The sequence below is a fragment of the Prionailurus bengalensis genome, chromosome B4 (assembly GCF_016509475.1).
Source record: "Prionailurus bengalensis isolate Pbe53 chromosome B4, Fcat_Pben_1.1_paternal_pri, whole genome shotgun sequence".
Lineage (NCBI taxonomy): Eukaryota > Metazoa > Chordata > Mammalia > Carnivora > Felidae > Prionailurus > Prionailurus bengalensis.
Window position 1 is genome coordinate 36,953,192 of NC_057358.1, and position 15,069 is coordinate 36,968,260.

General features: G+C 35.5%; 1 protein-coding gene across 1 annotated transcript in view; it reads right to left on the reverse strand.

Moving 5' to 3' along the window:
* WNK1 (WNK lysine deficient protein kinase 1) overlaps positions 1-15,069 on the reverse strand; it is a 160,776-nt gene that overhangs the window by 76,585 nt on the left and 69,122 nt on the right. The window contains 1 exon segment of the mRNA XM_043565053.1: positions 13,774-13,946. Within this exon segment, the coding sequence (XP_043420988.1) occupies positions 13,774-13,946 (173 nt within the window).

Below are 15,069 nucleotides of genomic sequence, written 5' to 3' on the forward strand. Positions count from 1 at the left end.
TTAGCTGAGGAATGGAGGACAGAGTTCAAGATGACCACAGCAGCTAGAACAGTGCTATCCAACAGAACTTTCTATCATGATAGTCTGCTTAATATAGTATTCACTAAATAAATGTGAATATACTTAAATATAAATTAATTAAAATTAAAAATTCTATTTTTCAGCTGCACTAGCCACATTTCAAGTGCTCAACAGCCACATGTGTCAAGTGGTTACCATTTGGATAGTACAGATATAAAACATTTTCACCACCACAGAGAGTTCCAGTGGACAGGACAGAGAAGTGTGATACTGAAGAGAAGCCCCAAATTCTGCATATTCATTCTGCCCAAATCTCTGGTTGACCTCTGAAATATGTATATGTGGAGCAACAGATTGAAAGCAGCTCAGCTAATGCTAAACGAATGGAACAGAGATTTCTGATGCTACTCACTGAGGGAAAGATAAAGTTTCTGGATTGGCTTTTTTTCTGAAAATATTCAGGAAAAGTATGAAGATATAAAAGATTACATTAGCCTCATGCTATCTTTAAAATACGTATGGCTAATTAAAGGACAATTTATAATTATAGGTTTATTATACTGTATTATATACAGTATATACAGTAATATATATACAGTATATATTACACTGTATTATAGGTTCTATAGAATATGTGAATGTAGCATACATAAAAATTATATAGCATAAAAAACAAGTATTAGGGATAATTGAAACTTTATCTGTGTAAGGTTCCTTTACTTTACATGAAATTGTACAGTATCAACCCAAAGTTTATTGTGAAAGTTAGAGATATAAACACAATCTCCACAGCAACTGTTTTAAAACACACACACACACACACACACACACACACACACACACACACACAGGTTTTAACTAAAAAGCTAATACAGGAACTAAAATGAAATTCTACTTCACTTGGATGAGGTAATCAAAGAAATCTAATGGTGAAAGTTGGTTTTATAGTTTAAACAAATATTGAAACATAGTTACCTCTGGAGGGTGAGGAAGGGCTACCTAGGAAGAGCCATAAGAGCATTTACTAAGATAATAAGAATGTTCTATAACTTAATAGTTTTTACTGCATGAGTGAATGCTTTTGTCAAAACTCACAGAATGATACCACTGTTACACTTTTCACTATACTCAAATTTCACTGTAAGGAAAAACAAAGCATATAAATACAGTATGAGAACTCTAATGAAATGAGCACTTAAGTGTTTACATGTGAAATATTACTGATGCAACAACTTATTCTGGAATGAACAAAATTAAGATAGGGGAATAATCAGATGGACATATGTGGTAAAGTAAATACGGCAAGTTAATAAACTACAGAATCTAGGGAGTGAATACGTGTGTTCATTGTGTAATTCTTTCAACTTTTCTGTATAACTGAAAAATTGTTTAATAAAATTTTGGGGATAAGTTGAGTCTGTATCATTTATAAAATGATCAAGTATATAAAATATAATAGGTAACTATATCTTAACCTTGTATCTCTTAACTTCATTAAATTTGTTTAGAATCACTGGAATTTTCTATGTAAACAATTACATAATCTGCAATCAAGGGCAATGGTATTATTTCTTCCTTTCCAATCTTTATGCCTGTAATACTAGTTTTCCCTATATTTATGCTTTATTGCAGTGGGTGGGCCTCTAAAACCACAGTGAATGTAAGTGGTTAAAAAAAGCATTCTTGCTTTGTTCCTCATCTCAGGGGAAACAGTTAAGCTCAACATTAGCTATAGGCTTTTTGGTGGAAGTTGTTTCTCAGTTTGAAGAAGTTCCCCACTATTCCTAGTTTGAATAAGAGTTTTTAGCCACAGATAGATACTGAATTGTCAAATACTTTTACACATATTTTGAAATGATCATATGAATTTTCTCCTTTATTCTGTTAGTGTGGTGAATAACATTGATTAATTCAATGTTAAACCAACTTTGTGATACCCTCTTTGATTTTGATATATTGGATTGCTGGATCCAATTTGCTATTATTTTGTAAAGGATCTTTGCATTGATATTCATGAAGGAGATTGCTCTTTAAAAATTTCTTTTTCAAGGGAGCCTGGGTGACTCAGTCGTTTAGTGACCGACTGCGGCTCAGGTCATGATCTCACGGTTCCTGAGTATAAGCCCTGCATCCAGCTCTATGCTGTCAGCGCAGTGGCCACTTCCCACTTCAGATCCTCTGTCTCCCTCTCTCTCTGGCCCTTCCCCGTGCACTCTGTCTCTCAAAAATAAGTAAACATTTGAAAAAAAAATTAGAAAAAAATTTCTTTTCCTATGTATCAAGTTTTTGAGAAAATTCAACACAGTGGATTTCCCATTTTAAGATAAAATGCACATAATATATACCATTTAACTAATTAATTATTTGAGAGAGAATGCACCTGCAAGTCGGGGAAAGGGGAAGAGGGACAGAGAGTATCTTTTTTTAAAAAATATTTTTTAAATGTTTCTTTTTTGAGAGGGGGGGCAGAGATAGAGGGAGACAAAGAATCTGAAGCCAGAGCCAGGCTCTGAGCTGTTAGAACAGAGGCTGATGCAGGGCTGGAACTCACCAACAGCAAGATCATGACCAGAGCTAAAGTCAGATGCTTAACTGACTGAGCTACCTAGGCTCCCTTAAGAGGGAGAATATCTTTTTTTTTTTTTTTTAATTTTTATTTATTTTTCAGACAAACAGACAGACAGACAGACAGACACAGAGTGCAAGTGGGGGAGGGACAGAGAGAGAGGGAAACACAGAATCCGAAGCAGGCTCCAGGCTCTGGGCTGTCAGCACAGAGCCCGACCTGAGGCTTGAACCCACAAACCATGAGACCGTGACCTGAGCCAATGCCCAACCGACTGAACCACCCAGGTGCCCCAAGAGAGAGTATCTTAAGCAGGCTCCACACTCAGTGCAGATCCCGTGACCCTGGATCATGACCTGAGAAGAAATCAAGAGTCAGACACTCAACTGACTGAGCCACCCAGACACTCCAATATTTACCATTTTACAGTGATACTAAGTAATTCATACTATTAGAAAATCATCACCACCATCTATCTCCAGAACTCTTTTCATCTTAAAAACTGAAACTTTATACCCATTAAACAGTAATTCCCAAAAACCTTCTCCATTTGGGCTCTGGCAACTATCATTCCACTTTGTGTTTCTATGAATTTGACTACTCTAGGTAACTCATAAAGTGAAATCAAACAGTATATTTGTATGTGACTTTTTGTGACTGGCTTATTTCACGTCACACAACGCCCTCAAGGTTCACTTGTATTACAGCATATGTTAGAACTTCCTTACCATTTAAGGCTAAAAAATATTCCACTGTACATATATACCACATTTTGATTATCCATTCTTTCCTTAATGGACCCCTGGGCTGCTTCTACCTTTTAGCTACTGTGAATAATGCTGCTATAAATATGAGTATACGCATATCTCTTTGAGACTCTGCTTTCATTCTTTTAGGTATAAACCCACAAGTGAAAGTGTTAGATCTTATGGTAATTAAGTAGAAATATTATTGACATATAACATTATATTTATCTCAGATGTACAACATAATGATTGATTTCAAGATGATTGGTATATACTGCAAAATGGTCACCACGATAAGTCTAGTTAACATCTATCACCACACAGATATTTTTTCTTATGAGAACTTTTAAGATTTACTCTCTTAGCAACTTTCAAATATATAATAGAGCATTATTAACTACAGTCACTATGCTGTACATTACATCCCCAAAACTTATTTTATAACTAAAAGCTTGTACCTTTTGACCACCGTCACCCATTATACACATTCCACTTCCATCCTTGCACCTATGGCAATCACCAATCTGTTCTCTGTATTTATGAGTTTGGTTTTTGTTGTTGGGTATTTTATTTTTCATTTTTCTTAGATTAACATAGAAGTGAGATCATACAGCATTTGTCTTTATCTGACTTCTTTAACTTAGCATAATGCTTTCCAAGTCCATCCACAATGTTACAAATGGCAAAATTTTCTTTTTTATGGATGAATAATAATCTATTGTATATACAGATTGTGTATATACATGCATACACACACACCACCTCTTCTTTATCCATTCATCCATTTATGGACACTTAGGTTACTTCCATGGCTTGGCTGCTGTAAATAAAGCTGTTATGAGCACGGGGTACATATATCTTTTCAAATTAGTGTCTTCATTTTCTTCAGATAAATACCCAGAAGTCAAACTGCTGGATCATATGGTAGTTCTATTTTTAAATTTTTGAGGAACCCCATACTGTTTTCCATAATGGCTACATCAATTTATATGTCTACCAACAATGCACAATGGTTCCCTTTTCTCCACATTCTTGCCAACACTTGTTTTGTCTTTTTGATACTAGCCATTCTAACAGGTATGAATCAGGTGGTATCTCATTGTGATTTTGATTTGTGTTTCCCTAATAACTAGTGGTGGTGAGCATCTTTTTCATGTGTTTCTTGGCCAATTTGTATATCTTTCTTAGTGAAATGTCTATCCAGGTCCTTTGCCCATTTTTTTTCTTTGCCCATTTTTGAATAGGATTGTTTGCTGTGTTTAATGTTGTCAAGTTTTAAGAATTCTCTGTATATTCTAGACATTAATCCCTTTTGAGTTAAATGATTTGCAAATATCTTCTTCTATTCTGTGAATTCTCTTTTTACTCTATCGATAATATCAATGTACAGAAATTTTTAATTTTCATGAAGTTCAATTTTAAACATACTGGATTTTAGGGACGCCTGGGTGGCTCAGTTGGCTGAACATCCAACTTCGGCTCAGGTCATGATCTTGAGGTTGGTGAGTTTGAGTCCCACGTCAGGCTTTGTACTGACAGCGTGGAGCCTGGAGCCTGCTTCGGATTCTGTGTCTCCCTCTCTCTCTACCCCTCCCCTACTAGTGCCATCTCTCGTTCTCTCTCTCGCTCTCTCTTTAAAAAATAAACATTAAAATTTTTTTTAAACATTCTGGATTTTAAAACCTTCGATATGGCATACATTTCAGGCAATGTTAATAACCAAGTCACTTCCACTTCTAGTGGAGACTATTAAGTTTTCTTTTTACGTTTAATTCAATCAACATATACATATAATTAAAATAGAATTACACATATACAGTAAAATTACACATACACAGTAAAACCTTGGTTTGTGAGTATATTTTGTTCTGGAAACATGCTTGTAGTCCAAAGCACTTGTGTATCAAAGCTAACTTCAAGAACCACTGGATCAGTTGTGATCAAGCATCACATACAACTCGTATTACAAGACATCAGTTGCTTCTCAAGTTAAAATTTATTAGAAATGTTTGCTCGTCTTGCAGAACACTCGCAGAACAAGTTACTCACAATCCAAGGTTTTACTGTACTTTAAGTCACTTTTTGTTTTTAGAAACATTTCTACAGAAATAAATAAGGACATAGGTATACACATGATTACTGCAGCACTATTTGAAAGGGAAGATTGTGGACAAGAAGAGATCCAATTTTCCCATACAACTATAAACGGGACATTTCTAAACCCAGAAAAGCTAAATATGGCAATGAGAAGTGGTGCTAAAGCTAGGGATATTAGTTAAGTACCACCTTAACCAATAAGAAAAAAGTGACAACCAAATATCATCAGTGCAGAAGATTGACTGACTGACTGACTGACTGACTGACTGAATAAAGGCTCACCCTGATAACAGAATCTCTAAGTCCTTCATTATGGCTGACGCATGCCCAATCACCTTGAAGAAAAGCCTAGCAGTTGAAAAGTCCTGCCCTCATAACCATAGCTCCTAATCAGCTTTTCAAAGCTGAATTATTTAATACAAACTGACAACCAACTCATGGTTAAATAGGGTTAATTATGGTATCCATCCTAAAAAATTGGAAGACTAAATACTAAGAACAATGGCTGCTAAATACTAGAGTACAGGAAATTTTAGCTCAACAGAGAATACCAATAAAGACATTATTAAAAAGACCCAAGCAGAAGTCTGAAAAATGAAATAACTGAAATGAAAAATTCACTAGAAGGTTTCAACAATAGATAGAACAAGCAGAAGAAAGAACATGCAAACCTGAAAATATGTCAATTGAAATTATGTAGTCTGAGGAGCAGAAAGAAAGAAAAACAGAGAAAACTCAATAGAGCCTAAGAGTCCTGTGGGATACCACCAAGCTGATCAACATGCATAATTGGAGCCCCAAATAAGAAAGGAGAAAGAGTATTTGATAGAATAATGGCCACACACTTTCTAAATTTGCTAAAAGACATGATTCTACCTAAGAAGCTCAACAAACTCCATGAAGGATACAGAGATTCACACTGATATATTACACTCAACCTGCTGAAAGCCAAAGACAGAGAGAATCTTGAAAGCAAGAGAGAAGCAACTCATCATGATCAAGAGATCCTCAACAAGACTATCATCCAACTTATCAGCAGAAACTATGGAGGCTAGAAAGCAGAGGAATGACATATTTAAAGTGCTGAAAGGGGTTTTCCAACCATCAACCAAGAATTTTGTATCGAGCACAAGTATCCTTCAAAAATGAAGGCAATATTAAGATATGCCCAGATAAATAAAAGCTGGGGTGCCTGTTGTGAGAACACCTGCTCTACAGGAAATGCAAAGCAAATTCTTGAGGCTAAAACAAAAGGGCACTGGACAGTAACTTGAAGCTTTAGGAAGAAATAAAATCTCTGGTAAAGGTAAATACATCGCTAAATATAAAAACCAGTATTAACATATTTTTGGTTTGTAACTCCTTTGTTCATTTCCTACATGATTTAAAAGGCGAACACATAAATCACTAATTATAAATCTGAATTAATGGGAACACAATGAATAAAGATGTAATTTGCATCTTTGCAAAATCTACAAAAACACAAAAGAGGTGCACAGCTGTATAGGAGCAAAGATTCTGAAGCTACTGAAGCTAAGTTGGTAACATTTCAAACAAGACTGTTTGTGGTGTTCATTGTAATTCCTAAGGTAACCACTAGAAAATATCTAAAAAACACGTACAAAGGAAATGAGAAGAGTATTAAAATGGTACAATAGAAAAAAAATCAATTAATAAAAACAGCAACAGAGACAAGGAACAAAAAAGGTATTAAAATATACCAAAAAATTAGCAAAATTGCTTCCTTATCACTAATTCCTTCAAGTATAAATGGACTGAATTTTCTAATCAAAAGACAGAGATGGCACAATGGAGATATACGATTCAACCATATGCTGTCTCAACAGACTCACTTTAGATTCAAAGACCCATCCAGAAAATGAAAGGACAGAAAAAGATATTCCATGCAAACAGTAACCAAAAGAGTGAGGTGGCAATGTTAGTATCAGATAAAATAGACAAAATAAAAAACTGATACAGGAGATAAAGAATATTATATATTGATAAAAGGTCAATTTCTCAAGAAGATTATAACAATTATAAACATAATACACAAACAGAGCTCCTAAATACACCAAGCAAATATAGACAGAACTGAAAGGAGGAGTACACAGTTCTATAGCAATAGTTGGAGACTTCAATAGCCTACTTTCAAAAACAGGTAAAGCATCTAGACAGAAGACCATTACGGCAGTAAAGGACTTGAACAACACTATAAACCACCTAGACATAACAGAAATATATGGAACATGACACCCAACAACAGTTGAATATATATTCTTCTCAAGAACACATGGAACATTCCCTCAAGAAACCTCCCAACAAAGGAAAGTCCAGGACTACATGGTTTCATTGTTGAGTTCTACCAAACATTTAAAGGAAAAAGGCTAATCTTTCTTAAACTCTTCCAAAAAGTAGAAAAGGAGGAAACATTAAGTCATTCAATGAGGCCAGTACAGCCCTGATAGCAAAGACACCACAAGAAAACTACATGCCAATATCTCTTATGAATATAGATGCAAAGGTCATCAAGAAAACATTACCTAACTGAATCCAACAGCACAGTAAAAGGATTATACACCATGACCACATGGAATTTATCCATGTGCAATTTATCCATGAAATGGAAGTATCTCTCAATTTTAGAAAAAAATTAGTCAGCATGATATACTTCATTAATAGAACAAAGGGGGAAAAAAAACTATGATCATCTCAACTTATGCAGAAAAAGCATTAGACAAAATCCAGTATCTTTCTATGATAAAAATACTCAGACTAGGAATAAGGAGAAAACATGACAGAACAATTATGAAAAACCCAAAGCTTATATCATACTTAATGGTGAAACACTGAAAACTTTCCAGTAAGATTAGGAATAAGACAAGGATAACCACTGTTACTCAACATTGTACTAGAAATTCTAGCCAGAGCAATTAAGCAAGATAAAGAAATAAAAGTACTCAAATTAGAAGGGAAGTAAAACTATTATTTATAGATGCCAACATCCTATATATAGAAAATCCCAAAGAACGAACACACATACTCTCGCCCCCAACCCACACAACTAGAGTTAATAACAGAATTCATCAAAGTTGCAAGAGTGCAAGATCAACATGCACAAATGAGTTGTGTTCTATATACCAACAATTAACAACCTATACAGGAAATTAAAAAAACAATTTCATTTGCAACAGCATCCAAAAGAATAAAATACCTAGGCATAAATTTAACCAACAAAGCAAAGGACTTAAACATTGGAAACTAGAAAAAACCATTGAAAAACTAAATAAAATGTAAAAATATCTCATGTTCATGGGTTGGAAAACTTAATATAGTTAATGACAATACTACCCAAAGTGGCCTACAGATTCAACGTATCTATAACTATATTTGACAATCAAAATTCTATCAGCCTTTTTGCAGAAATGGAAAAATAATTCTCAAGTTCACATGGAATTGCAAGGGGCCCCAAATAGCCAAAACAATATTGAAAAAGTGGAACAAAATTGGAGAACTCACACTTCTGAATTTGAAAACATATTACAAAAGCTACAGTAATCAAAACAGTGTGATACTGTTATAGGGACAGATATGTAGACCAAAAGAATAGCATCAAGAGTCCAGAAATAAACCCATAGATCTATAGTTCAAGGATTTTTGACAGGAGTACAAGGCCATTCAATAGGGAAAGAATAGTCTCTTCAACAAAATGGTGCTAGATAACTGGACATCCCTGTGCAATAGAATTAAGTTGGATCCCACACTGCACGCAAAAATTTACTTAAAACTAAAACTACAACCTAAATATAAGAGACAAACCTGTAGAAGTTTTAGAAGAAAACTTAGGGATAAATCTGCATGACTCTGGTTTTGGCAACAGATTCTTAGATAGAACACCAAAAGTACAAACAAGAAAAAACAAGTAAGTTGTACTTCATCAACATTAACTTTGTATATCACAGGACATTATCAAGGAAGTAAAAATATAACCTCTAGAATGGGAGACAATATTTGCAAATCATGTACTGAGAAAGGTTTAGCTTACAGAATAAAGAACTCTTACAACTCAACAATAAAAAAAAAAATTAAAAATGGGCAAAGGACTTGAATAGACATTTGTCCAAAGATAAATAGCCAACATGCACATGACAAGATGCTCAATGAGATACCATGTCACACCTGGTAGGATGGCTATGAAAATACATATACATACATACATACATACATACAAACATACAAAACACAAGTGTTGGCAAGGATATGGAGAAACTGAAACTCTTATACATTGTTGGTGGGAATGTGAAACAGTTCAGCTGCTGTGAAAAATAGTTTGGTGGTTCCTTAAAAAATTAAACATAGAATTACCATGACTCAGCAATTCCACTTGTAGTCATACACCCAAAAGAAATTGAAAACATATACTCAAAAACTTATACACACATGTTTTATAGCAATATTATTCACGATAGCCAAAGGTGGAAACAGATCAAATGGATAAACAAATTTGTGGTATATCCATGAAACAAAATGTTATGTAGTCATAAAAAGGAATAAAATACTGATACATGCTACATCACGAACCTTGAAAACATTATGCTAAGTTAAAGAAGCCAAACACAAAAGACCCCGTTATTTTATGATTCCATTTATATGAAATATCTTGATCAGATAAAACCAGAGACAGAAAGCAGTCAGTGGTTGCCAAGGGCTGGAGTAATGGGTAATGGGTAATCATGTTAATGGGTTTTAGTTTTGCAGGTTTGAAGAGTGCTGGAGAATGGCTGCACAGCAGTGTGAATGTACTTAACATTACTGAACTGTACATTTAAAAATGATTAAGATGGGGGGGCGCGCCTGGATGGCTCAGTTGGTTAAGCATCCAACTCTTGATTTTGGCTCAGGCCATGATCCCAGGGTCTTGGGATCAAGCAGTGCACCAGGTTCACAGTGGAGCGTGAGCCTGCTTGGGATATTCTCTCTCTCCTGCTCTCTCTGCTCCTCCCCTGCTCATTCTCTCCCCCCCCCCCCAAAACTAAATGAATAAACTTAAAAAAAAGAGAACCCCAAGCAGCCTCTGTGCTGTCAGCACAGAGCCTGACACAGGGCTCGAACCCATGAAGTATGAGATCATAACCTGGGCTGAATTCAAGAGTTGGACACTCAACCAACTAAGCTACCCAGGCATTCCAATGATTTATTCTTATTTCTAGAAGTCTTTGGATCTTTTCTAATTATGCCTGAACTTTTCTTTTCTTTCTTTTTTTTTTTTAAAGTAATCTCTATGCCCAACATGGGACTCAAATTCATAATCCCAAGAGATTAAGAGTTGCGTGCTCTACTGACAGAGCCAACCAGGTGCCCCTGCCTGAACTTTTTTGATGTAGTTATATTCCTTCACTATGGTTTCTAATCATTATGGTTTCTCTCCTTTTATCACTTTATATACTTGTATATACTTACATATACCTTTAGTGACATCTTTTTGTACTTATAAGCTTATTTTGTATTCACTTTCAGAGTTGTCAATAGCATCTTTAATTCCAATGTTATTTTCCAGTTGTATCTGATCATCATATTACTGTGTGTGACTTGTAATTTGTGAGGTCACCTTCATTGGGGGCTGTTTTATCCACGTACATAATGACCAATGAAATGCTGAAAATGTCCCTTGGAGTTTTCATTGGATTCTGGACCAATTAGAATCTTCATTCCTTGATTTGTGATCCCTGCACCAAGCTGGTAGTCTACATTTATATTATAGAGCCATCTACACATGACCTAAACTGAGATTTCTGGTTTTTTTCATAGGGACTCCTCCTCTTAAGTGCTGGGCAGAGGGGCAAAATTCCTTGTAGCTTTCACTGGCTGGGGTGAAGAGTTCTCCCTTTTTATTAATAATTCAAGTTTTTGACACAGGCTAAGTTCAAGTTCCCCTCTCTACTGAGTTCTAAGGCCTTTTGTCCTGGCATGGACAATAAAACTCTTGGTATCCAAACCTCAAGCCCTATATATGATGTGAAAACCCAACAGACTGCCAAAACATTGGTTACTGTTTAGGTCTTTAGTTACCTCCACTTGTCCTTTCATCTGGAGGTCACTCTTTCTTTCTTTAAAAACTTGGGTATGAGGTCACGATCTCGCGGTCTGTGAGTTCGAGCCCCACGTCAGGCTCTGGGCTGATGGCTCAGAGCCTGGAGCCTGTTTCTGATTCTGTGTCTCCCTCTCTCTCTGCCCCTCCCCCGTTCATGCTCTGTGTCTCTCTGTCCCAAAAATAAATAAACGTTGAAAAAAAAAAATTAAAAAAAAAAAAAAAAAAACTTGGGTATGTACTGAAAAAGCTTTTATTATATTCCACATTTTAGTTTGTTGATGGTGGGGGTGGGGGTGGGGGTGGAATTCCAAGGAAGCTTAGTCTATGTTACCCAAAGCCTTTCAATAAACTTTTTAAAACAAATAAACTGTTATAGAGTACTCCTGTAGGGTATGCCTGACAGACTACTGACAGTCCATTAATATGTCCAAACTGGTGAAAAGAATCTCAAGATGAAGATATACACACAAACTACTACTACCACACAATTTCCCTCAATTCATTCAAATACTCACCAAGTTTAAAGCATAGTGCTAGGGAGCACAGTCTAGTGAAAGAAAAAGACATCCGGATAACAAGAAGCTTGGATGACTAGGGTAAAGATGTTGCCATAAATACTTGAGAAGCTGGGTGTGGAAACTAGAATTTGCTAGGGGGAAATAATTTGTTGGCTTTTCAGTGTGTTAATCTTAAGCATCCAAGAACACATGCAAGTGACTACATTCAGGAAATATAAAACTATGTTTCAAAGACCTGTGATGAATCAGCTCAGTAGTATTAACTAAAGAAAAGTAGTCAGAAATTAATACATACTAAAGAGACAATTAAAAAAAATATGTATCTGGGGCACCTGGGTGGCTCAGTCAGTTAAGCGTCCGACTCTTAGTTTCAGCTCAGGTCATGATCTCATGGTTTATGAGTTTGAGCCCCACTTCGGGCTCTGTGCACTGACAGCATGCTGACAGCATGGAGCTTGCTTGGGATTCTCTCTCTCTGCCCCTCCCTGGCTTGCTCTCCCTCTCTCCCTCTCTCTCAAGATAAATAAACTTAAACAAACAAACAAAAAAAGACACTTAAAAAAAATCCAATTCCTTCACAATAAAAAAATTTAAACCATATAATTTATACTACAGTTTACCCTTGAATAACATAGGTTTGAACATTGCAGGTCTACTTATATGCAGATTTTTACAGTATAGCACTGTAAATGTATTTTCTCATAATTTTATTTTCTCTAGCTTATTTTATTATAAGAATACAGTAAATAAGGGGTGCTTGGGTGGCTCAGTTGGTTAAACGTCTGACTTCGGTTCAGGTCACAATTTCACAGTTCATGAGTTCGAGCCCCACACTGGGCTGTCAGCATGGAGCCCACTTTGGATCCTGTGTCCCCTTCTCTCTCTGCCCCTCCCCTGCTTGTGCTCTCTCTCAAAAATAAACATAAAAAAAAAAAAAAAAGAATATAGTAAATAATACATATCATATACGAATATGTGTTAATCAACTGTTTATGTTATCAGTAAGGCTTCCAGTAGGCTGGAACAGTAGGCCATTAAGTAATTGTTTGGAGGATTCAAAAGTTATACTCAGATTTTCAACTACATGGAGGGTGAGTATCCCTAATTTCCATGCTGTTCAAGGGTCGTTTGTACTTTCCTCTCTGAGTGAGGAAAACACCTGTGATTCCCAAAGGCTAAACTCCAACTCTTTAAAACTCTGTAATAGGGAACAAGAAATTTCTGCATTTGACCTGTTTTCCTGAAAGAAATGATGAGTCTAGCTGTTTGGGCATTAATTTCTAACACTATAACAAATGAAACTAGTGATAACTGCTACAGCACAATTTGCATTTGACATAATAGTTGCAGATATGCAGCAAAAACTGTACAAGGTGATAAAAATAAATGGAGAAGTCCTCTCAATAAGCTTCAACCTCATTTTAACCACTAGAGGGCTACCTTGCCATTTGATTTCGCAATCCCTTAGCCATTCAATTTTAGAACCCCAAATCAACAGGGTTTAAAATAACTAGGTTTATTCTGTAATAACTTCTCATTTTAATATTACTACTGAATAATTATCAAATCATTTTATACACCAGAGGACTTTGTGGGCAAGAAAATGTGCTAATAACAGTTGGAAGGATTGTTCCCTCCATGGTACACTGGGTGACAAAAGCAGGACTGATAAAATAGGAAAATTCAAGTTCTTTTGTACTTCTTGGTCAATTTTGATAATATTGATAGACTTACGTTTTAAGTGTTCCAGATGTCATTAGTTCAGTCACCAAAACAATGCACTTCTTCCCTTTTACTGTGGACTCCCAGGAATCATAGAATCGAACAATATTGGGATGCTGAAGGCCCTTTAACATTTCTGCCTCTTCTTTAAATCTCTGCCTCTCAGACTTTGTTAATTTTCGATCCTAAAATCAAGAACCAGAACAGGACGTGGTTTAAAATAACAAAACACGAAGTCACACAGTTAAATTTAAATGCTGTTAGGAGTACACTATCATGATGAGTACTGAGAAAGGTATAATTGTTGAATCATACAGCACACCTGAAACTAATATAGCACTATGTTAATTATACTTGGATAAAAATAAAATAGTTCAAATAGAAAAACACACAAAAATAATTTTAAATGCTAAATGTGTACTAAATTATGATGATCAATACTGTTTCAAACAGGAACACTACAGTTGCTAAAGACCAATAATTTCTTTAGCCTTTCAGCAGTATGACAACAGGCTAAAGTATCTTTAAGAAAACTAGATTATAATGTCATGCTTGAGATTACTTCAGCATCTTTATTGTTTTGTTTTTTTTTTAATTTTTTTTTTTAACGTTTTATTTTATTTTTGAGACAGAGAGAGACAGAGCATGAACGGGGGAGGGGCAGAGAGAGAGGGAGAAACAGAATTGGAAGCAGGCTCCAGGCTCTGAGCCATCAGCCCAGAGCCCGACGCGGGGCTCGAACTCACGGACCGTGAGATCGTGACCTGAGCCGAAGTCGGCCGCCCAACCGACTGAGACACCCAGGCGCCCCTAGCATCTTTATTGTTAATGTATGCCTCAGAGATGGCCTCATTTTGTAGGTGCAGTTAACTTACCACTTCTAAAATAAGTCATTTATTGCTAGATATGCAACTTAACAATATGGTATGAGATTTTGGAGGTAAAAAGATCTAAATATAAATTCTAGTTCTGTCTTTGCTTTGATCAGAATTTTCTTTATGAATATATTAATCTACTAGGTATGCTTTATCACATGTTTAAAGCACCTGGCAGTATGTAAATTAATTCACTTCTCTGAGATGAACTAGGGAAAAAACAATTTGTTGATCTTCCCTTGACAAAATCCCAAATAAACAAACTCTGAATTATTCTATATATTAAAACTGAAACTATCTCTGCCATATTAATATTCTATCAAAACATGCAATACATATTTTAACAAAATATTCCAGGCATACAATAATGTGTCCATCACATAAATAAACATTCTAGATATAATTAAAGTCTCCTATGTAACTAGATTGTCCT